The 22,109-nt window shown below is 43.3% G+C and overlaps 1 protein-coding gene across 1 annotated transcript; it reads right to left on the bottom strand.

The window, feature by feature from the left end:
• Window positions 1–3,784: 3,784 nt before the first annotated feature.
• Window positions 3,785–10,265, bottom strand: NKX6-1 (NK6 homeobox 1). Its single transcript, XM_067557347.1, has 3 exons — window positions 9,689–10,265; window positions 8,082–8,254; window positions 3,785–5,175 (listed from the first exon to the last, which is right to left on the bottom strand). The coding sequence occupies exons 1-3, from the start codon at window positions 10,263–10,265 to the stop codon at window positions 4,921–4,923; spliced, it is 1,005 nt and encodes a 334-aa protein (XP_067413448.1). The 3' UTR covers window positions 3,785–4,920.
• Window positions 10,266–22,109: the final 11,844 nt, after the last annotated feature.

Below are 22,109 nucleotides of genomic sequence, written 5' to 3'. Positions count from 1 at the left end.
TTTGCATTTACTCCGGCAGACTTCCCATTGACTTCAGTGGGAGCTTTGCCTGAGACAAGAATGCAGGATTGGGCCCTTATACGGGACTCTTTAGCTAATATTCTGTATTATTCTAATGTATCCCTTTATCTGTGCATCTATATGTAGCTACTTTTACAGACATAGGGACAGAGACGTACTTATTCAGGTGCATGGTAATAGATTCGTTCTAGTTTGACAAATATTATATGACCACAGAATGAAATAAGGACTTTGCTAACCACACTTTTTAACTAGCCTCGCCAATCTATTTCTGAAATAATCTCCATTACGGCAGATAGACCTGGTTGTTGTATACATATTATTTGCGTTTGTCAGTTCTTAGGGCCCAGGGTATTTTCCATACAGCGGAGAAAGGTAGCCAAATTATAAACCTACTGTAGGATTTTAACACTTAGGATCGAAATAATCCGTTCTTCCTGCAGTTCTCCTTGTTATCAGGGAGGAGATGAAGAACAGACACTTGCCTTATATACGACCCAACAGCTGCAGAAGACGGAATATTGTTATGAAAGGGATTTTATTTCCTTCGCATCAGAATATTGTCTGTGGGTTATGGTTGTTTGATCAAAATAATGCTGATTTCTTCTAACTCAAAGAGGAATTGGAACTGAAAGAATGGGCTTTTCGCTGCGACTTCTCTGGCGGGATGTGTGAAACGATGTCAGGTTAAAAAGCACGAAGGATCCCATCAAAATCCTCCTGTTCAGCAGTTCGGCAGTGTGTCTCGCAGTATCTTACTCGCCTGCTCTCAGGAGGGTACACATGTCAAAGAAGAAGGCAGGGTAAACACTGAAATAACAGATTTTATTTCCCTCAGTCAAAAAAACACACAAAATAGAGGATCCGGGTTTACATCAAAGATCGCATTAAAAAAAAAAAAAAAGGCTTGCTGTAGACAAAGCTGTTGAGATTAGCCTGAAGTAGAGAGTATAGATGAAATCTGCTACTTATCTCGGTTATTATTACACAGTGCTATTGTCAATGATTAACAAAAGAATTACTGTCTCTTGAAACTGCCGAGGGCTAGAGTCCCCAAGTGGAATTTCACTCCTTTAGTGTTTGGGAGGATGACAAATTCAATGGACAAGAAGATGTTGATCTCCCCTAAATGGATACTGTTTTAATGTACTCATCTACATAGGATTTCGGATGAACAGTTAGACCCCATTACACAACGCTACTTGTCAGGGGCGCTATGCGAGACGGCCATATTAACACACTGTGTTCATTTATTTACGTTCTGCTGGGGTTGGTTTCAATACAATAAATAGATTTATCTATATAATGCACAGCTAACATTTCAAGGAAAGGGCATAGAGTGGGAAAACAAATGGCAACCGACATATTCATCTGCTTTCCCTGTTTGCTGCGTCCAGATACCATGAGAGGGGGGAAATATATCTAACCGGGCAAATCGTGACCTCCGTTAATCTGTAGGGGAGATTTCCTTAAACCTCACATGTTACTGGCTTTAAATGAGCTAAAATTAAACTCTCTTTTAATGGAGACTATTCCTGTGAGTCCAACCAGCAGGATTTGCCCCATTGGTGGACAGCGAATTGACACACTGGCACGTGATGTAGGGGTGATTTCTGCACGATTCTGGCTAGTTTAATTAAGCAACATCCTAACTTGATTGTTCAATTGCTCTCTGGTGTGTGCAAAACGAAGGTCTCTGTTCTGTTTTACTGAGGTCCAGTGACCATCACAGATTTTAAAATTTCAGCAGGTGAACTTTAAAACCTTGTAAAAACCACTGACATTTTATCCCCAGTTGTTAGCTAGGATATTTGTAACAATGATCGTGACATTATTTATTAGCTTTCTTCATAAAAGTCCTATACTCGATGTGAAGGATGCTTTGCCTCCCGCTCTAAGCTCCATTTTGTTTTCAAAGCCTTAACCACAAAGAAAAAAAGTGAGATCATATGAATAAACTGTTCTTTTCTCAAATACATAGACAAAACCAAACTAACCAAGCGATCAGAATTGGGCTTTTTTCCCTGTAATTCTAGTTTTATAGTGCCAACTGCAACTGGTGGCCAGCTGGGTCTCTGTGTAGAAGTAAATTAACTGGAAAGCCAAAGTCAGTGCTGCAGTCAACTGGAAAAAGGGGGGGGGGGAGGAGGAAAGAAAGAAAGAAACCAGTACAACATGGCTGGCTGTATACAAACCATTGCTCAGTGACACACAAAGTGTGGTATCAAGAGATGTACAAAAGAAGTGTTTTCTGTCTGATATAGAATTTTTCCTCGAGGCATATAGGACTAAAGCAACTCTGGCTTTTGAGAGAGAAATGTCTTGGAAAATAAAATCATATATTTACAAAATAAAATCAAATAAATCATGGTCTGGGAGTGAATAAACACTATCGCCAAAGCAGTGATCTGAGAAAGAAGCTGCTTTATTGAAGCTAGTCAAGACTAAGTAAAGGAAACAGGGCTTAAGACATTGGTGAGGGGTTTTTAAAAAGTTTTGAAATGGTCACACATTTTTGTCTTCCGGATCTGCTGGCTCGGGGGTGTGGCTTGCCTCGATTCCTAAGAGAAATTCCTATTTACATCTGTAAAAAGTGAGAGACACGTTGACAACGGTGGCTGGGTTGTTTGCTTTTAAATCACCCTGTTTTAAGAATAACTGCAAAACCAGAAGCATTTTGACTTGATGCCTTGTAAACAGCTCAGCGTCTCAGAGTCGGGTTTTGTATCTGTCATAAAGGTTTTAAGAAGAAGTAAAGATCTGAGACTGGCACGTTTATGCTGCAGATAGTGAACCTGAAATTTTGAAATATTCTGCTTTATCAAAGGGATATGCGCTCCATCGCCTCCTTCGGAGGCTCAGAATGCAACGTAGATGCTATACCGTGGTACCTTATATGCTGGGAAAAACTATGCTGGGGAAATATCGAAATAAATCCACCATATCTTGTATAGTTGCAGAAACTTGCAGGTACATAAATCTCTCTGGACCAGATCCTGAACGCCTTACTCAGACAAAACGCCCACTCAATATTCAGAGTCAAGCCCTCTCTCGTTTAAGACGTCGCTTCAGCAAAGTGCTGTTTCGCCTGCTTTTGTTTAAGAATAAAACACGTCACACAAACTGACACAAGACTAATATTTTTCTAAATTTCAGAGTAACTGATTCCTTCGCTCAACTCCCAGGGTTTATGTTTGCTTGGGTTCAGCCATAAAAGCCATAACAATAGTTATCCGCTGTTTAAATATGGAAATGATCATGGCTAAATAAGGCGTTTCAATTTAAAACTGTCGTTCCTGTATTGAGTCTAATTATTTACTTTAGACCTCTGGCTAGACTCTTATTCATCGCTTTCTTTCTGGAAAATAGTCTCTTTCCCATAATCATGTTAGCATGTTATTCCTGATAATAGCTTGTGTTGCTTGCTGCTTAAAAAGTTAATACAACCTATATTCGCCTGAGATTAACCTATCTGGGATATATATGGAAATTCTGACTTCCTGAATTCCCCAGGGAGGTTCCACAAAAGGAAAAGAGCTCTCAGAAAAATGATACAGCAGGAATAGCAACTTTATATTTTCCAATGAACCCTCTCTTATTTGGTTTGCATTTACTCTTGAACCTTTTGAATTCAGTGACATTTTACTACTTTTAAAAAATGCTCCTGAAAATGAACAAAAGAATCCAAATGATCTCTTTTCGTGCCATCAGTTTTATTATTTAATCTCTGTTGAGATCAGATTATCTGTACCTTTCAGCCGAGGCAACAAACGTCTTTAAACTGGTTTTAATTGATTTATCTTTTTTTAAAACAGAAAGTGCATTTCATTGAACTGGTCTTGCAAAGGGCTCTTCTCTTTACAAACCGAATTATTTTAATATAAATTAATAAATGTTAAGAGGCTAATATATCATCATTATTAGCTTTAAAAAGAAAACAATTTACATTCTATAGTATTCTTTATGATACAAAAGAAAACACACTTTAAATTCAATGACATCATCTAAATGAATTTTATATTTCGACTGAAAGTGGTTGTAACAATTCCCACCTGCTACTTTAACACGCATTTTATTGGAAACCGGTTAAATTAAAGCAAACTATTTAAATCTGCCCTCCTCCCTCCTCCCCCCACAAGTATTTTTAAAATACTAATAAATAGCATTAAGGACGTGTGCAATTTCAGCCTGGGAAGGAGCGTTCCCAGCCAAGACTTCCTCATACTTGGCAAAACGTCCGTAGAGACTGTTTCAAATCTATTATGAGGTGCCCTTAATGGTGGGCCGCAGTTCAAATCAGGAGGGAATCAAGGTCTGTCTGCAGGAGAAAGTTCAGAAGAAGCACCCAAGGTGGGGGAAGAGACCACAAACAAATCTCGTCGTTTATATTCCACAACTCACTATTCAAAAGAACAGATCTTTAAAAAAGCCAGACCAGGGGGTGGAGGACTGGTGGTGGTGGGGAGGATCCAACTCAGCCCTTTCTCATTTTTTTTTAAAGTATTTTACATTTTAAATATTCACAGTAAAGTAACTTCTATAGTCAGTGTGACTCACGATTTATTTACAAAGAGCCTTCAACAGGTCGCTTTAGTCCGCCCAGCAGGTGCCGTGGGGTGAGAGTAGGTCCCTCCCTCTTTCTCCCCAGCGACTCTGGAGTCTGCAAAAGAAGGGGGAGCAGGCAGCCAGCCCCCCCCTCCCCTCCCCGGCCCCCCTACAGCGCCCAGGGGCCACAGGCGAGAAGCGGAAGAGAGCGCTGCGCTGCGCTGCGCTGGGCTGGTTCTTTACTCGCGTCTTTCCTCCCCGGCCGCCGATCGAGTCTAGAAAAATAGATATGTACACATCTCAGAAAGCGGCCCGAGTCCTGCCCCGGTGCGCGGGGCCCGGGGCTGGAGCGCCTTACGAGGAGCTCTCGGTCTCCGACGTGTGCAGGAGCAGGCTGCTGCTGCTGCTCGACTTGTGTTTCTTCAGCAGCTGGGTGATCTTCTCGTCGTCCGAGTTGGGGTCCAGCGGCTTGTTGTAGTCATCGTCCTCCTCCTCGTTCTCCGAGGCCCCCTTCAGCCGCTCGGTCTCCGAGTCCTGCTTCTTCTTCGCCGTGGCCATCTCGGCCGCGTGCTTCTTCCGCCACTTGGTGCGCCGGTTCTGGAACCACACCTGCAGCGCGGGCCCAGCCGCAGCAAAGAGCCGGAGAGAGAGAGGGCGGGGGGGAGAGAGAGAGATTACTGACCCGGGCCAGGGCAAGCCGGAAAGCACCTCCACACCCCGCTCCTGACCCTCCGCGAGCCGGAGCAGGCCACCGCCCCGGCCAGGCGCCGCTCTTCGCCCCAGACAGGCCTCTGGATTCCTGCCAGGGCTCTGCTTCTTACTAGCATCCCGGCCACTGCCGCTACTCCACAGAGGTACCAGTCTCCTTACCCCACCGCTGTGGTTACCGGGCCTGCCACCCCGTTACTCCTAGTCATGCCATGCCAACAGGGATGAGTCCGTGTACCGTTGTTCACGTCATGACTACCATAGGGTTATAGCCACTGCAGAGGCCTTAATAGTCATTACTAGTGTTGTTTTATTATTGCCATAGTGTTCATCCCATATGTATCATTGCTACCAGAGTTCTTTATATTCATTCCATAATTACTATACTAGAATTAGTATTAAACATACTGTATTATTACTGCTATTCTAGAGTTAGTGTTCCTATCCTAGTTAGTAATAGTATGAACTTACTGCTACTAGAGAAGGATTCATATCCATGCAATCGTTATTACTATTAATATTGCCGGAGAGCTATTAGTATCCATGGCATAGTTATTACTACTATACTTTATAATTATTATTGTTATTATTATACCACAAGGCATTCTTAAATAATTATTTTATTACCACGGACACTTAAGTATTCCCATCATAGTTATTATCCAAAATTACTGTAATTATCACCATACAGCTATGATTATTATTATCAGATAATGATTGATATGTGTGCTATACTTTTATTATTACTATTACTATAGATTAGTTAATATTCAGACCATATCTATAATTATGAACATAAAGTTATCAGTATGCATATCATACTTATTATTATTGCTACCATGAAATGCTTAGTATTCATTTTGTAGTTATTATCATAGTTACTATTATTCTAAGTTATTACAATTATTACTATATTGTTGTTATTATCACCATAGAATTATTGATTTTGCTACTGCAGAGTTATTATTGATAGTTAAAGAATTTTTCAGGGCCCAGCATATTTAAGTTGCTTTTTCTCCTGATAAAGAAGCATTTTGTGCCTTTTGGGTTCACTTGCTTTTTATTTTGTTTTGTTTTAAGAGGAGTTTCAAAGCAAGCCTTGAATACTTTTAAATAAAACTTTGCATATTAATGGAGGGAGGGAACAATTTTACCCCTCTTAATTTCCTATTAAACTCTACATTTATTATTCTCTGCCTCCTCTCTCTTGTATGTTTCTGCCTATTCAGTTTATTTAATCAAAACTCAACTAACATGTATCAAACTTGGTGGGATGCCATCTCCCATGAAAATATATGCCTCTTTATTTGTGTTATCTCTAGTCCTAAATGCAATTCAAAGTGAAAAGCATGTGTTTCTAACATACCAAAATAGTCAAACAGTTAGAGGTAAAACTAATTGGTCACATAAACTTATTCTGTGCTGCCTCACCAGGTTAAAAATGCAAATTTTTTTTATTCCTTTGATTTTTTAAGATTAAATTACATTTCTACAATAAATGAAAAAATAGATTCCAAAAAGTTGTTGTTAAATATATATATGCCCAGAAAGGAACAATTTACAGGGGATTTTCCCTCTAAAATCCAAGTCAGGAATCCTATGATTCAAAATATAATTTCAGTGTTGCAGAACGATTCCTACACATGGAATTAAAGTATTCATTTGAAAGAAAAAATTTAGCTACATGCCTAGTGCACTCACTGAATACACAATACTTTAATCCCGCTCATATGTGACAATAAACATTTTAAATTGAATGATTCTCTAATGTCCCCTCTTCTGTTATATATTTTATCTTAGAAAGGGCAGTGTAAGAGGAGAGGTTGTTATTTTCATTGTAAGGGCTGTAACAATTTATTCACAGCCATTTAGACATATTTACAGTGACAAATGAGGGTCTCCAGATAGCTCTGGGAGAATGAGAATACATAAAGAAGACCCTTAACACAGAAACTGTTAAATTCTCTAAGCCGCTTTTTATCTTTAGATACAAATTCCTGTACAAGAAAAACATTGTAGCTTGCACTGGCATTTTAACTTCTCAAAGCCCTACCTCTGACATATTTCAATATTTAACTAAAATAAACAAATTCGGGGTGGGAATGTGTAAACCATTCCATCCCTTTTAGGCTTTTTAGCTCAATTCCTTTCCCAATCAAGGAAAGGTCTCTGAAGTTTGAACCATTTAAGTACATTTGCAAACTGGTGTTTTGCCCTTAGCCAGGAGAAGGATATAATATTTTAACTATTTGTCCTAATCATTTCAATGACCAAAACATTGCATGGCTGCTGTCTCAGAAAATGTATTGCACAAGTATTAGCCTTCCAACACAAACTACACTTCTTTGTATTTAAGTGTCCACCCACAATATTATACCTTAACTCTCCCAATGTTATGGCATATTCAACATAACATTTTGGGGTCATTTTACAAGCATTCCTAATTTTAAATTATTTCTAAATACATTAATATTTTTTAAATGGTTCCCTAGTCTCATAAATAACGTCATTAATTATAAACTGCAAATAATTATCAAGCGAAGTGCGTTTTTTAAGGAGCTATTTATGCCAAGGATTCAGTTAGCAATAATATTTTGCAATGGCTTTGTTCTGGCACTAATGGTGTATGTGCAGAGCATATGTATCCATTTAAGATGAACCTGATTTCAAAGGCATGCGTCTGATTCCTTTTGTTCGTCAATATCTTATATCAGGGCTCCTTTGTATATGTATTTTTCACACTCCGCCCAGTCTCAGCAATGTATGGGCTTGAGTCTCTTATCTAGTGTTTGACATGATCATCTCACCTTGACTTGACTCTCTGTCATCCCCAGTGAATAGGCTAGCCTGGCTCTCTCTGGTCCTGCTAAATATTTGGTCTGCTCAAAAGTCTTTTCCAGGGCGAAAATCTGCTGGCCAGAAAAAGTGGGTCTTGTATGTTTTCTCTTTCCGTCTTTATCCAGCAAAATTGAACCCTGATCTGGAAAAGAATGAATGCACAGACCGTTATGTTAATCTGTTTATTTGGGAAAGTGCTTAGCTATCACATTTAGTCAAGGGAAAGAGGATTTTTCTATATATGGGGAGAACGAATCCACTCTTAAAATGTTTGCCAGATTCAAAGCGATGCGAATCTTTTGCCGCCCCTTAATTTTGAGGGTCTAAATTTTGAACTGGCAAAAATGATCATCCTGCAAAAACGGTAATCGATAAAAGTAGGTAACTACAAAGGGTTCTTCTTGGGGAAAGTTTGTGTATGAACCAAACTCAAAAAAGGGGGCGGGGGAAGGAGTAGTTGAACTGGAGATATTTCACCTAGAAGTCCTTTTAGGAAAATAAAATGAGAAAACTTTTTTGTAAAAACTTCCCATTATTTGTAAGCAATAACTTGATATTTTAAATGCTTTCACGCCAGCTGGGAGCGCCAAATTGCCAGGAAGTCAAATAATGCATACAGTCTAATATATTTGAAGCATTTAATATACTCTTTCAGGAGTTCAGACAGCGAATGTTACTGTAAGAATTCGATTTATAGCGATCAAAACGGTTTTAGTAACGTCAACCCTTTAAAGTGTCTGATAGCAGCAAATCTAAGCTAGGAACATCACTGTGCTTAGGAAACCGCTACAGGCACTTGGAAGTGTCGTCAGCATCAAAACAACGAGAGAGAAAACAGATGAGGCATAAAGATCCCGAGTTTATAAAAGCCTCTGCCTGAAAGAGAGCGGGAAATCGCATTTGGTCCTTAAAACTTTTATCCAGGACAAATCTGGGACATTTTCCTTTGCCCTGACAAACAAACACATCTCCTAACCGACCCTTCTAAATTGTTACCAAACGAGTTTGCAACTAAAGTGAGGAGCGAATGCCGGCCGGTGCACGCCACAGGGATTCAGACAGCCGGAAGCAGAGGTAAGTATAACGTGAGAGATGGAGGGTTGGCCGGAGAAAAAGTAAAGGCAGCGAAAGCAGCACCGGGAGAGTTCAGAGGAATGGTGTGCGCGAGTAAACGAGAAGCACTTTCAATCGATTCACACCGCTGAGCATCCTACCGCGTAAACAAACTCACCCTGAGCAGCGTTTCCCCCCCCCTCAATAAAAGTGGGATTGGGGGGGGGGGGTACAGCCAGAGCTAAACAAGTGACTTGTCTCTGCCTCCAACTAACTCCCAGCGCCCTGCAACAGCAGCCCAGCGGCCGCGGTACTGTGCGCTCAGATGCAACAGGGCTGAGGAGGAGGCAAGAAACAGGGGCTGGGGGCGACCCTGGTCAGGGCCGGAGCTGCCCCCAGGGCAGGATTCCTGGGGGAGAGGGGCAGATTTCACCCATTGACCTGGGGGCAATTGTCTGTGCTAGGAAAGCCGCCCACTCTCCCCCTCCCCACCCCCCCAGCGACAGCTGGGGCTGGTACTCACGGGGGGTGCAGGCGAGGCGAGCGTCTCTCCAGGGGGGGCTCTGCATCACCCCCGGCCAGAAGAGCGGGGTCCTGCCGGGCAGCTCGGCCAGGGGCTTGGGGTAGCGGCCCACCGCGACGGCGGCCGCGCCCGGGCTGAAGTAGAGCCCCGGGGGCGGCGGCGGGGGGCTGAGGCTGCTGAAGCGGGGCAGGCCGGCCAGGAGGCCGGCGGAGGACGAGGAGGAGCCGGAGGGCGACTGGGAGGCCAGGGCGGCCCCGGTCAGGGGCATAGAGGGCCGGCTCAGGATGTCGTTGATGCCGTGCGGGGTGGCGGCCGAGAGCTGCTGCGGGGGGCTGGCCAGGGCCGGCGGCTTGAGGCCGGCCGGGTTGGGGGAGCCCAGCGGCGGGGACGGGGAGGCCGAGGAGGAGGCCGAGGAGGAGGCGGAGGAGGAACCGGGCCCGGCCCCGGCGGGCAGGGGGTACGCGGGGTACAGCGGCGTCTTCATCTCGGCCATGCTGTGCAGGGCGGCCAGGGGCGGGCTGCCGAGCAGGAAGGCGCTTTGCCGGGGGCTGCCGTCCATCTGCCCCACCGCCAGCATTGCCGCCCGCCGCCCGCCGCCGGGGAGAGGTGCGGGGGGAGATCTGGGGGGGGGGGGCAGCGGGAGAGAGGGTGCGGGGGGGCCGGGGAGAGCTGCGGGGGCGGCTAAAGGGGTGCGGGGGGGAGGCGCTGCTAGAGGGGTGCGGGGTGCGGGGGTGAGAAGGGGGTGGGCTGCTAAGGGGGTATGTCCCGCTCGGCGGGCGCTGCAAGAAAGGGGCGAGGTCCTGTTCGAGGCAGGGCTGGGGGCGCGGAAGGGGAGGGCAGGCACCCTGCTGCGGGTGCAGAGGAAAGGGGGAGCCGCAGAAGGTCGGGGGGGCACTAGGATCGCGCGGGGGGGGAGGGGATCTGTCAAGGCCAAGGCGAGGACTGCACTGAAGCACCAGCAGCAGCAGCAGAGAAACTCTCTCCAAGTTGCCGAGTCTCTCCCAGGAAATGTTGGCCCGCGGCGCAGGCGGGGCGGGGGAGAAAGTCCCAGTCTCTGTCAGACCCCAAGTCCTGTCCCAGCCTCCCGCACACACGGGCCGGGTGGGGCGCAGGGTCCCTCCAGCCCCCCCAGATAATGTAAAAGCCGAGCCCCCCTGGCAGGCAGGGAACGCGGGGCCCCGGGGCCCGTTTGTTTGAAGGGGCGCGCTCAGGACTCTCTCCGCTGGAGCGCCCTCTGCGGCCCCCTGCCCTCGCCTCTCCGCGCCTCTCGCGGCGATGCCGGGCGGTGGCTGCCTCCCGCCGAAGAACACATCAAGTCCGAAGGGGTCTCCTCCTCCGCGGCTCCGCTCCCGGCTCCGGGCGCTGCATGCGGGAGAGGTGCGCGCTGTGCGCCGGAGACATCAATGCTTTGCCAGGGCTTCTCTTCTCCCCCGCCCGGCTCCCGACGAGCAAAGTCCGGGGGCTGTACGGAGAGAGAGTCCGGCTCGGTTTGCTGCTCTTCTCTTCTCTGTCCCAAGCAGCACTTCTGTGCCGGCGGCTGGTTTGCTTTCCCAGCTGGATCCGCCTTGATTTTCTTCTCACCTTCCTCTCGTTTTCCCCCCACACCCTCTCGGCTTCTTTGGCTCGGTTATTTTGGTGTCCTCCTCCCCTGCCAGCTAAAGTCTCCCCCCATCGCTCCCTCTCCCTCTGTCTGTCTCTCTGTGGCTGCTTCTGACAGTTCCGATGAAGCTCTCAAAGGTAATAAAACATGTTCATCACTCCCTGCCTCCTTTAGCTAAGGGGGAAGGCAGGAACTTGGAGAGGCGTCAGTCAGCCGCCGCAACCAGAGGAGGGGCCGCGCCTGACACCTCCCATAGGACCCGGCCCCTTGTGATGCCTGGTGGGAGACAGAACCACAGCCGAACCCGGATCGGGGCTGATGGGCTGCAGCGAAGGGGGGCCGGGCTGGCCGGGCCTGCGAGGCTCATCTGCATACGGAACGCGGCCCCAGCAATCACTGCACGGGGGGCTGCGAGGAAAAGATGCTTGTGATGATCTGCTGGGGGCGATAGGAGCTGGCAAACAAAACGAAAGGAGTCAATTTGTACTAAACAAATGGAGGGGGGAACCCGGCACCAGCCATTTCATTTCGAAGATTCCCCCTTTCTTTCTCTCTTCCTTTGACAGACTGCCTGGTGAATAAGGCAAACAGACCCGATGGCAGCAGCAGGCACATCACAGGGCATAGATCTCTCTGAAAGGATTAATTAAGTGCCATATGGGGTCCCCCAAATCGTGCAAATTAATTTGTTGCTCGTTAAACAAACCTATAGACCTGAAGCTGCCTCTCTGAATGAACTGTGTAAAGCCAGAGTCAGCCCCTCACCCCGCTGTCAATCGCTTTCATTCAGGGTCACTCTTTCTTTCCCTTTTGCATTTTCACCCTCTCCTTTAAATAGAGGGACCCTCATCGTCATCATTAATGTGTTTATCAAATAGTAACGGGTTAGGAACTCAGCCCCTGTGTGTGTGTGTGTGTGTGTGTGTGTGTGGGAGAAGTTTGGCTTCTCTTCATGAACCCGTTGGTCAGACTTTCTTTTCTGATTATTTGTGTATACTTCGGCGAGCAAAATAATACTAGAATCAGGTTCTAAAACAAACCAGCAACAATGCAACACACACAACAACAAACTTTCAAAAAAATAATCTGAGCCAAGCAGCAATAAATGAATGAATGGATACATCAGACGTGATGTTGGCGATGATCTTGTCTCTTTCTTATTAGGGTTTCTCTTAGCTGTGGCTGTTTTCCGTCGAGTCTAAAGACGCTTTATTATTTATTATTAATTCAGTTTAACAATTATCGAATGCACACCAAGGTTTTGTGATTTCAGGCAGCCATTCTGTTAGAGTCTGCCGAGAAATCGTTACGTCGATACAAAGCAAATCATCGTGAAAACAAACAAACAAACACACAAACGTATCTAATGATGAGCCCAAAAGTTATTCTAAAGAATCAGGCGAGGTTAGACCTTGTTTCTCCTGCACCTCCTAAATAACAAAGTGCAGGTTTCCTGGGGGAAACTCCTTCGACCTCACGAACATTTGGAAAGGTCTTATTAATCATGCCATGCCAGAACAGTTTCGATGGTCTTTTTTGTTTCTGTACCTTTGTGTCGTGCTCTGTACATCAGCACGAGTCTAGTTTTTGCTCGATCTCTTTCCAGTCTGTAACACCTGCTCAGTTTTCCAGATGATCATTTATTTGGTCTCTTGAGGAGTGGAGGTCCAAATATTTCTCTCCAGCCCTCCCCACTCCCCCCCACCTCCCGGGATCACCCCTTGCACTCCAATGATAGTAAGGAAGAGAAAAGACAAGGCTCCCAAAGACCGCTAGCTAGCTCGAACAGTTCCGATGACCAGTGTGTGTGTGTGTGTTGAGGTGGGAATTGCTAACTATGCTCTACAACCGGACAGTTTCATCAAGCAAAGACATTTCAGTTACCAGGTCTGCAGCGCTGGAGCTTTCTGAAACTTTCCGATTTAAAAACTAATCAAACAATCTCTGCATGGCCTGCGCTTTCTTCTTTTTTGTCACAAACACCGATTGTCCCCTCCGAACCTCTGCTACATGGGCCGGGGAGAGAAATTCAGAAGAGCGCCGTATTTTTAAACGTCCTTCTCCCACCGCCACACAAATAACAATAAACCCAGTGGAAACTTGTCAGTGAGAGATCCCAGGTTGTTCTAATTTCACCGAACAACATCAATATTTTGTTGTTCTGCTCAGTCATCTGGGTCTGAAGCGAGACATTCCCCATTTGCAAACTTTGCCTCTGAACAGAGTCCCCTACAGAGACCAACAATAACACATGATCATCCTAAACCCTCTGAAAACAAAATTAGCTTCCGTGGCTAATATCCCAGGGATGAAGGAGGAAATGGCGTTTTTATTGCAGCGCTTGAAGAAGGGGGGGGGGGATTGTTCCACTGAGTGTGAATATATTCCCTTCTAGTTCTGAATATCCACTATTGTTCAGAATGAATCTGGATTTATTTTCAAACGGGGGAGGGGAGGGAAAGGGGGAGGGATAGAAATCAAAATAATACTTCATCCTCAGGAAGATAAGGGGTTCCTTTATTGCCAGCGCTGGTGTCAGCCAAACACTCATCTTTCCCCAGTTTAATTAAAGCAACCACAATAACGTCAAGTCTGAACAGTATCAGATTTAAACCTTGTTTTTGTCTCTGTATCACTATAAGGGGGGGAAAGCACTTTTCAGACATCAGAAATTGTCTTTTAGAGTCCTCAAGAACAGACGATTAGGACATCTGAGAAGGGTAAACATTACAGAAACACAGCTATTCGTGCCAGGTTTGTATTAAGGTTATATATAAATGCTGCCTCCTCCCCACAATACACACTTCATTTAACATCTACAAAGTTCAAAAGGAAATCGTAAGGAGTTTACAATGCAACATGCGGTCAGGTCAACCATTTTTAAGGGATCTTATACTTTAACTGATTTGCACGTTATTTGAAAAAGAAATTAAGGCAGTTTTAGAAATTCAGACTGTCAAGTGAGTGAAGGAATAAAAGGCCTGGTCACTTGCAAATCTTCCTTTGAATCGAAAGGTGCTGGATTTGCAAACCAGGTATTTTTTAGAAAGCCTCGCTGAAATCTTTCTACCCACTCACTTCTTCATTCAACGCGTTTGATTTTCATGCAAGAAGGCTGACGAAGTCAGGAGCGGAGGGGAAGCATTGAATGAAGAGGTGACTTATACCTGAGCTTCTGTAAGAAATGGAAACACAAAATGCATCTTATGTTTATTCAAAGCAGCTAAACTTTTTGCTTTACCAAAGTAGCTCCTATAGTTGCAGATATAAGTTTTCATTTTGAGATGAGAAATACAAATGTTATTAAGGACCCTATGAATGAAATGAAGGCACAGGTCTAGAAATTCTTCTAGCGACTGACACCCCCCCTGCCCTCTCTCCAGGGTGATTGCTTTGACTCAGAACATCTTTGGGGAACGTTTAATTTATTGCTCTTTGTAAACAATGTTAATGATCTGTTTCTGAAGAAGGTGGCTATGTGGTAGGAGCCGTTTCTAGGAAGAAACACACACTCACATACACGCTAGCATATGTAAACGAGTAGAAATCTGCAAAGACATCTGCAAAGAAATCTGCAAAGACACTGTAGGCATAACGGCTTCGTAACCGCCAGATATGGATGTATCACTTTTTAAATTATTTTTACCCTTTTGATAGCAGCGTTTTGTGACAGAGGCTGAGCAAAAGCATTTCACTTATTTAATGACTACAACGCAAAAAAGTAGGGAGAAATATTCATGGAGTAATCACATCATCTTCTAAACAGCATCAAAAACCGTCCTTAAACTTCTTAAAACCATACATTATTAAGCTGACTTTAATATAGCCTCTTGTATTATATGTTAGAGAAACGGGCGGAGGGGAAGTGGACATCTTGGAACAAAAAGTGTGGCGTCTCACCAAACTGGGAACACAGGAGTTCAAGAAGCTATGGAAATCAGGTACTGTAGCCCACAACAAGTGAAGTAAATGACCTGAAAAGGAGCTCTGTGTAGCTGGAAAGTTTGTCTCTCTCACCCACAGAAGTTGGTCCAATAAAAAATATCACCGCATCCTCCTTGTTTCTCTGTTAAAGAAAATTTATTTCGAGTTTCAGATCATTCTCTCGAAGTTGTCATCTTGCTTAGGCATTCCCTACAGATACAGTCATATACATTTGCTCACAAGGGTCTGCACTGAAGCATTTCAATAAATACGTTTGGAAAATACAATCCCCCATGAAATCGGTCTTTAGAAACAGGTAACCTGGACTCCAATAAACAAAGGTTCAGTCTAATAGTTCAGGGTCTATATTGTCTTCCTTTGAAAGCAAGTAAATACTTTTAATTGTAAATCGAGATCAAATCTGTATCTTTATTATTTAAATGTTTTTATTGTCCCCCTCCTTTGCTGGGGAAGGGGTAGGCACTAAACTCAGGAAGTCAACTAACTTCAATTGTTGCCACGGTTTTTAGTTATAAACATACATTCTACTAATAGCCAAATCTTTTTTTGTTTGAAGAGAAAAGCTGGTTTATGCCTGAGCATACAGTACTTGTGTGTTTCTGACAAGTCTCAATAGGAACCGGAATTGAAGCCTGAACTGCTGAGTCCCCCTTGTGGGGAAGCAAAGGAAAATAGTAAGGAAGCAGTAACAGGGTTTAATGCCTTACAGTTTCAAAGTGTTTACAGACATTAACTAATGAAATCCTCACAATATTCCTGTGAAGAAGACTGGTAAATGTTATCATTCTCCATTCACGAAGGATGAAATGGAGACAGACAGGTTTAAGTTAGTCAACAATTGCAAAAGTGTCTACTAACTTTGAGTGCCAAAGTTCAAATGCCCAGGAGCTGGTTTTCAGAGGTGCTAAGCATCCACAGAGTCCACCAAGCTACTGTTGGTGTTGTGGGTGCTCAGCACCTCTGAAAAGCAGACCCAAGGTGCCTCAAAGTGGGCATACAGAAACTGAGGCTAAAATTTAGTGAACACTTGAAAATCTGAGCTCAAGTGATTTGCCCAAGGTCACAGAGCACTTGATTGTCAAAGCGAAGACTAGAATATAGGAGTTCCTAGGTTGCAGGCCTGTTTTCCTTTTTTCTAGATCATCTTCCAGTAGGAAACTTACTAGATTTCCTGCTTACAAAATAAAGGTGTTATTTCTGTATCTCTAAAAGGTTTGTATTTCATGTAAACATGTTATCTTCCTTCTGAAGGACTATGGTTTGTTAAACTGCATTTTTTCCAAATGTTATTCAATGTCCAGAGTCTAAACCAGGAAACCAAATATGTAATTTTTTTCCCCAGGCTTTGCCATCACCATGTTCTTTCTTGCACGGAAGTAGTCAGTTACTTTTTTTAAGTGACAGCTACCTTTTTGTAGTAGGAGAACTGTAAAGCCTGTGAATTATTTGTTGCCTATCCTAGATACTGAAGACAGCAATGCAAGAGGAACCAAGCCAGGAAATCCTAATGTTCTACTGGGTGCTATTCCAACTCTTAATCAAGATCTGATTACCAAAAAGGAAGACAGAACATAAAAATGCTATAAAGATATAAAAATGTTCACTCTTGTCTATAATTCACACTGTAAATGTGTCCATTATGACAGTCACTATAGCAAGAAAATTGTGATGTTGTTGCAAGATTCCCTACAGCAGAACTCCTGCCAAGTATGATGAATAATCTAGATCCATATGCTAGCTGTATAATGCCCTATAATATCAAGGTACTCTAATTCTTCCCCTGCTTCCTCAAAAACACAGAAGATCTGAAGAACACTAAAAGGTAATTAAAAATAGTTAATAGGTTAATCACACTTGGTCTTATATTTATCTAATACAGAATACTGATTCTTTAGTGATGTACCTCTAAAGCATTAACACCAGCCAAGAAAATGAATCCGACATTTAATGGAGATGTGGAAACGGAAATTTTCTTGTAACATTACAAAATTGTAAGCCAATAATACACTAAAATATAATAAAGTGGTCATTAACATTCCATGCATGAACTGCTATCCTCTGTGTCCTTTTTCACTGTGTGGATGACGTTGATGGAAAGTTCTTATATGGGCTGAAAATTCTTCAGATGAAGAAACAAAGGACCAGATTTACCAATATGCTCTGTCTGCTTTATGCCACTCTGGCTTCAGAGCATTGGCCCCCAATTTTTGTTAATAGCTAAATTTAGCAGCACCACTTTGTTGGTAAATTCACTTGCAAATCCATGCATCTGTCACTCGGAGTCAAATCCCACAGTACTCATTAAAGGCTGGGAACCAGGGCTAGTTTAGCCAACGCTAGGCCCCCATTTGATTGGGCTCCCTTGTCTGCTAAGCCCAGGTTTTGCAACAGAGTCTTTTCTTCAGCTCCAAATTCCTACTCCATCCATGCCAGGAGGAGGGGTCACTCAGTCCCACTGGGGTGGGTGACTTGGTATTTTGTCCTGAACTGGAATACACTTGTTGGTGCAGGAAGGTATAGGAATAGTAGGTGAAGTTTTCTGTATGCAAGAAGGAGGAAACTTACCTGTGATGTGCCCTAGCCCAGATGTTCAAAAGTGTCCAAAATGTTGGATGCCCATCTTGAGAGACCTAGGGTCTGAGTCAAGAGATGCTAAGAACCTGCAACTTACAAAGTTCCAGAACTGGCCCCATGGTTACACATTTTATCCACTAGAACAATACATACATTTTTCAATTTTTAAAAGGTCGACTTGGTTTTTAAAAAAAATCTAACACTGTTACCATGGTTATAATTTAGAATTGTCAGTAATTAGTGATTGGGTGAATCCATTAATTTTGAAATCACCAAACATCCAAATCATTTGCCTTTGGCATTTGGGGAATACAGAATTCAGTTAGCATGGAGAGGAGCGTGAACAAGCAAAATATTGGAAAAATGGAAGCGGGGAGTAAAATTGATTTCTTACTTTACAGGGTGAAAGCTAGCTTGTGACATTTAGCCATTAGCTTTACATAGGCGGTAGTGCAGAGACATGCCACCCCTTGTAGACCCTCTGCCCCTGCACATCCAACCAAGGACAGCACGCAGCCTGACCCTTAAAGTCAAGTATTATTGCTCATGGTGATATTCTCTTCTTTCATACGTCTCATGGGAATGAAATACTGCTGACACTTGAAACTAGGGGTTTACTGGAGATGTCGACCTGAATATGATATTATCATTTTTATGTTACTTATTTATTCTGAAAATGCATGAGTGATTTCAAATTATAACTGTACATTTCCAGTCAGTGAGCCAGATCCTGCAGCCATTCATTTCCATGGGAATTTGATGCCTAGCAGGTTCAGGATTAGGATCAATTTTGAAATCTCTTATGTTATGTAAAGATTAAAATTAACAGTTCATTTTACAACATCAAATAATTGTGTATAAACCAATATCTAAGTTATTCTAGATGGGGCAGGTAGTACTGTCTTTTATTAAGGTTGCTTGACACTTCCCATTATAAGACCCTGTTTTCAGTTGCTTATAACTTTGCCAAACGTTAAGCGTTCAAGCTGAAATTTTCTATGCTGGGTGTCTGTTTTCAGCCATAATGGTTCAGCTATTTCTGAGAATAAGGCCAGGGGAAAATATGTTGTTTTGACATGTTAAAAAAGAAATAATCCAGCACCCTTTTCTTTGAGACTCATTAGTGCCTGCGTGCTTTGGCACTGGGCCTTGAAATTTGTCAGGCAGATTGTCTTTGTATCAGGAATGTGCTTTTTCCTGTTCCTATGAAAATCTGCCCAAATTTGGCCAAGGTATAGGACTTTGCAAAATCTCAGTTGGCACATGCTCAATCGAGACTTCTTAGAGTTTAGCAGCTAAAATCTCTGAAGATTGTGTCGGCAGTGCACATGCTCCATCCCTTCACAGATCTCAGGGCTCATGAAACTGTGTATGTGCCATTCCCTTACAGTGACTGAGCATGCTTCAGGCCCAGCAGGACCACAGCAGCAAAGCCAATTACAAGGAAAGTCTGCTGCTCTGGGCTGAGGGGAGGCCGGGCACCAGAACTGTGAGTAGAGAGCCTGTCTCTCTCATGTTCTTGGTTGGGGGGGAGGGTCCCGGACCCCATGCTCCAGTCCAAGCGCAAGTGTCTCCACTGCAATTTTACAGCTCCACAGCTGAAGCCCCGTGAGCCTAAGTCAGCCAGCTGACACAGGCCAGCCGTGGGTGTTTAACTGCTGTGTAGACATACCCGCCATGTCTCAGTCCCCTATCTGTAAAATGGGAAGAATACACTTCATATGGGTGTTGTGAAGATAAATTAATGTTTGTGAAGCACTCAGATATGATAGTGACGAGCACCATAGAAACACCCATGAGGAAATTAATATTTCTGTCTTCAGACCAAGGTTTGAATTGTGTGCAGTAAATAAGGCCATAGGCGGAGTTTGACTGCTTAATTTGGAGGGGAAAGAGGTAGGGAGGTTAGATATATATGTCTAACTAGTCAGCTTATTCTGCTGCCAATGCTCTGCTTAAGCTACCTTTGCAACTGGAGTGTCAGGCAGTTTAATTTCACGGACGGTCACTTTCCTGAACTTCCGGCTTCCGGTCACTTGACCAGAAGCCAGAAGTGCTTTTTTTTCCACCAGACCCACCTAAGACAGTTGCAGGCCCTGCCAAAAGATAAGTCATAAAAAATCATCATAAGTCCTGGAGGGGCAATGCCCCCCCGCATACCTCCCTAAATTCTGCCCATGAATAAGGCCTATGGCTACACATTGAATAACAAGGAGAAAACAAAATATAAAATGGCTGCTCATTAAGTGAGCACCATCCATCCTGTGCACTGAAGTAGGCAGGCGTTTTTATGTGACAATTTAATTAAAAACTGTGATCATGTAAGTAAAGATTGTATATGAGTGTAATAAGATTGCACAAGCAACTTTTTCTAAATTGTAAAACATTGGACAAATAAATAGCTCTAGCTCTCCCTTCCCTCCCTCCCCCATTGTTTTTACTTTTTTACAAGACAGCTGAGGTCTAAATAATGCATCTTGAATTCTGTATGTTAGTCTAATGTGATAGAGTTAAGCATGGAACAAAGTAGATTTAAAAAGCAAAAGTGTAAAAAAAATGTAATATAGGCACAGAAAAGTTAGTACTTTGTATACAACAATCAAATAATGTATTTTTGTAAAGAGTGTTTTTCCTTCATTTTTGAACAGTGAAATACATTTGAAACATTTTAATCTGTAAATATAGCTATTCTAACACCTTGATTGGGATTTTCAAAGCAATCTAATTAATTAAACAAATAAAATTAATGGAAGATGTGAGTCTAGATTGCTTTGAAAATCTCAGACCTTGAACATTGTTTGTGCACACTGTCATCCTTTATTTTTAAAAATAATCTGCTAAATTTAGATTTCCTTTATTTTATTGTTTCATTATTTATGGGCCTGAGTCTGTATTCCTTGAGGATTCAAACCTCGAGGATTAGGTCCTCAAGGAATCCAGGACTGGGCCCAGAGTGGCTGTTTAAAGTACTCTTCTGAGAGCACATTGATGGCAATTTACTGTTGTAATTCCATAGTTTTATACACAAGATTTAAACTAGGGATTTAATGGCGCCTCACCCTGTGACTTACACTATGTTCTCATTTATGCTGACATTGACTTCCGAGTAAATCCAATTAAATCAGTGACGGTGTCTGGATTTACATCAGGGTAAACAAGAGTATAATTTGGCCCACTCTAAAAAAGAAGGGACATTTTATCAGCATATCACTTTCATTTTTATATGCTGTAGTTTAAATACTTCCTTCACTTTCCCTCAAATGGGATAACTACATTAGGCAGTACAAATATTTTACACACCTTCAGTCATACAGGTTGTTTTTTTCCATGTCTGATGCTTTTAAATCTTCACATAGCTCATAAATTCTTACTTAGAATAATTACTTTCCCCCTCTTTCTTTAATCACTGATCCTGATCGCACCCTCCTGAGGGAAAACCAGAAGTAGGGGACTAAAAGGGAAGAAATCACTGAGGTTCTCCTTGCAGTTTCTCTCCAGTTAGCTTGTAGGGGGGAAGGCAGAGTTTGTTACCCACATAGAATAAGCTGTGGGGCCTCCCACAAATTCTGTTGATCCCTCAGAATCTGCTGGGTTCATGGGAGATCTGCAAGAGGCCAAGGCCATCCATATGGAGGTCCTTCTCCTTCATACTGCTCTGGGACTCCAGTGCTTCATGTGCCACTCCTTGGCAGTGCTTACCATGCTGTCAGGGCTTCTGCGATTGACAGCTGCATCCATAATCTTTTTAAAGGAGGGGATCCTCTGCAAGAGTGTGGGTGGGGGAGAGTGGAGCAGTGATACAGCCTCAGGCCATTTTAGTGGGATGTACTGGTCTGTGGACATTCTAGGCCCAATTCTGCCCTCACTGTGCACACAACTCCCATTGGTTTCAGTGGCAGCTGCAACTTAGCGGAATGTAAAATTGGGCCCTTCAGTCTGCTTTATAGTATTGTATTATTTTTTTATTTTATTTTATTTTCAACATATGTTATGTTTTCCATATGCAAAGCACAAAAGATGCACACTCAGTCTAGGTGACTTTTATTTCAGAATAGGGATGATGAAGTAAGAACAAATATAAGCTCTCCAGAACACAGAAAGCTGGCTGGGCCTTTCATGTTCCATCTTCTTTCTTTCTTTTACCATAGTGTGTTGGAGCCCTAATTATGGACCAGGACCCTACTGTGCTAGGTGCTGTACAAATTCAGAACAAAAAAAGCCTGTCCTTTTCTCAAAGGACTTGCAATCTAAGTGCAAGAAACAACAGACCACCATTTCAGCAGCCAGGCAAATTTCTTACAT

The sequence above is a fragment of the Emydura macquarii genome, unplaced genomic scaffold, assembly GCF_026122565.2.
Source record: "Emydura macquarii macquarii isolate MOO-44397 ecotype Brisbane River unplaced genomic scaffold, CSIRO-AGI_Emac_v2 contig_1790, whole genome shotgun sequence".
Taxonomy (NCBI): Eukaryota; Metazoa; Chordata; order Testudines; family Chelidae; genus Emydura; species Emydura macquarii.
This window is presented reverse-complemented; position numbering and strand designations above follow the sequence as displayed.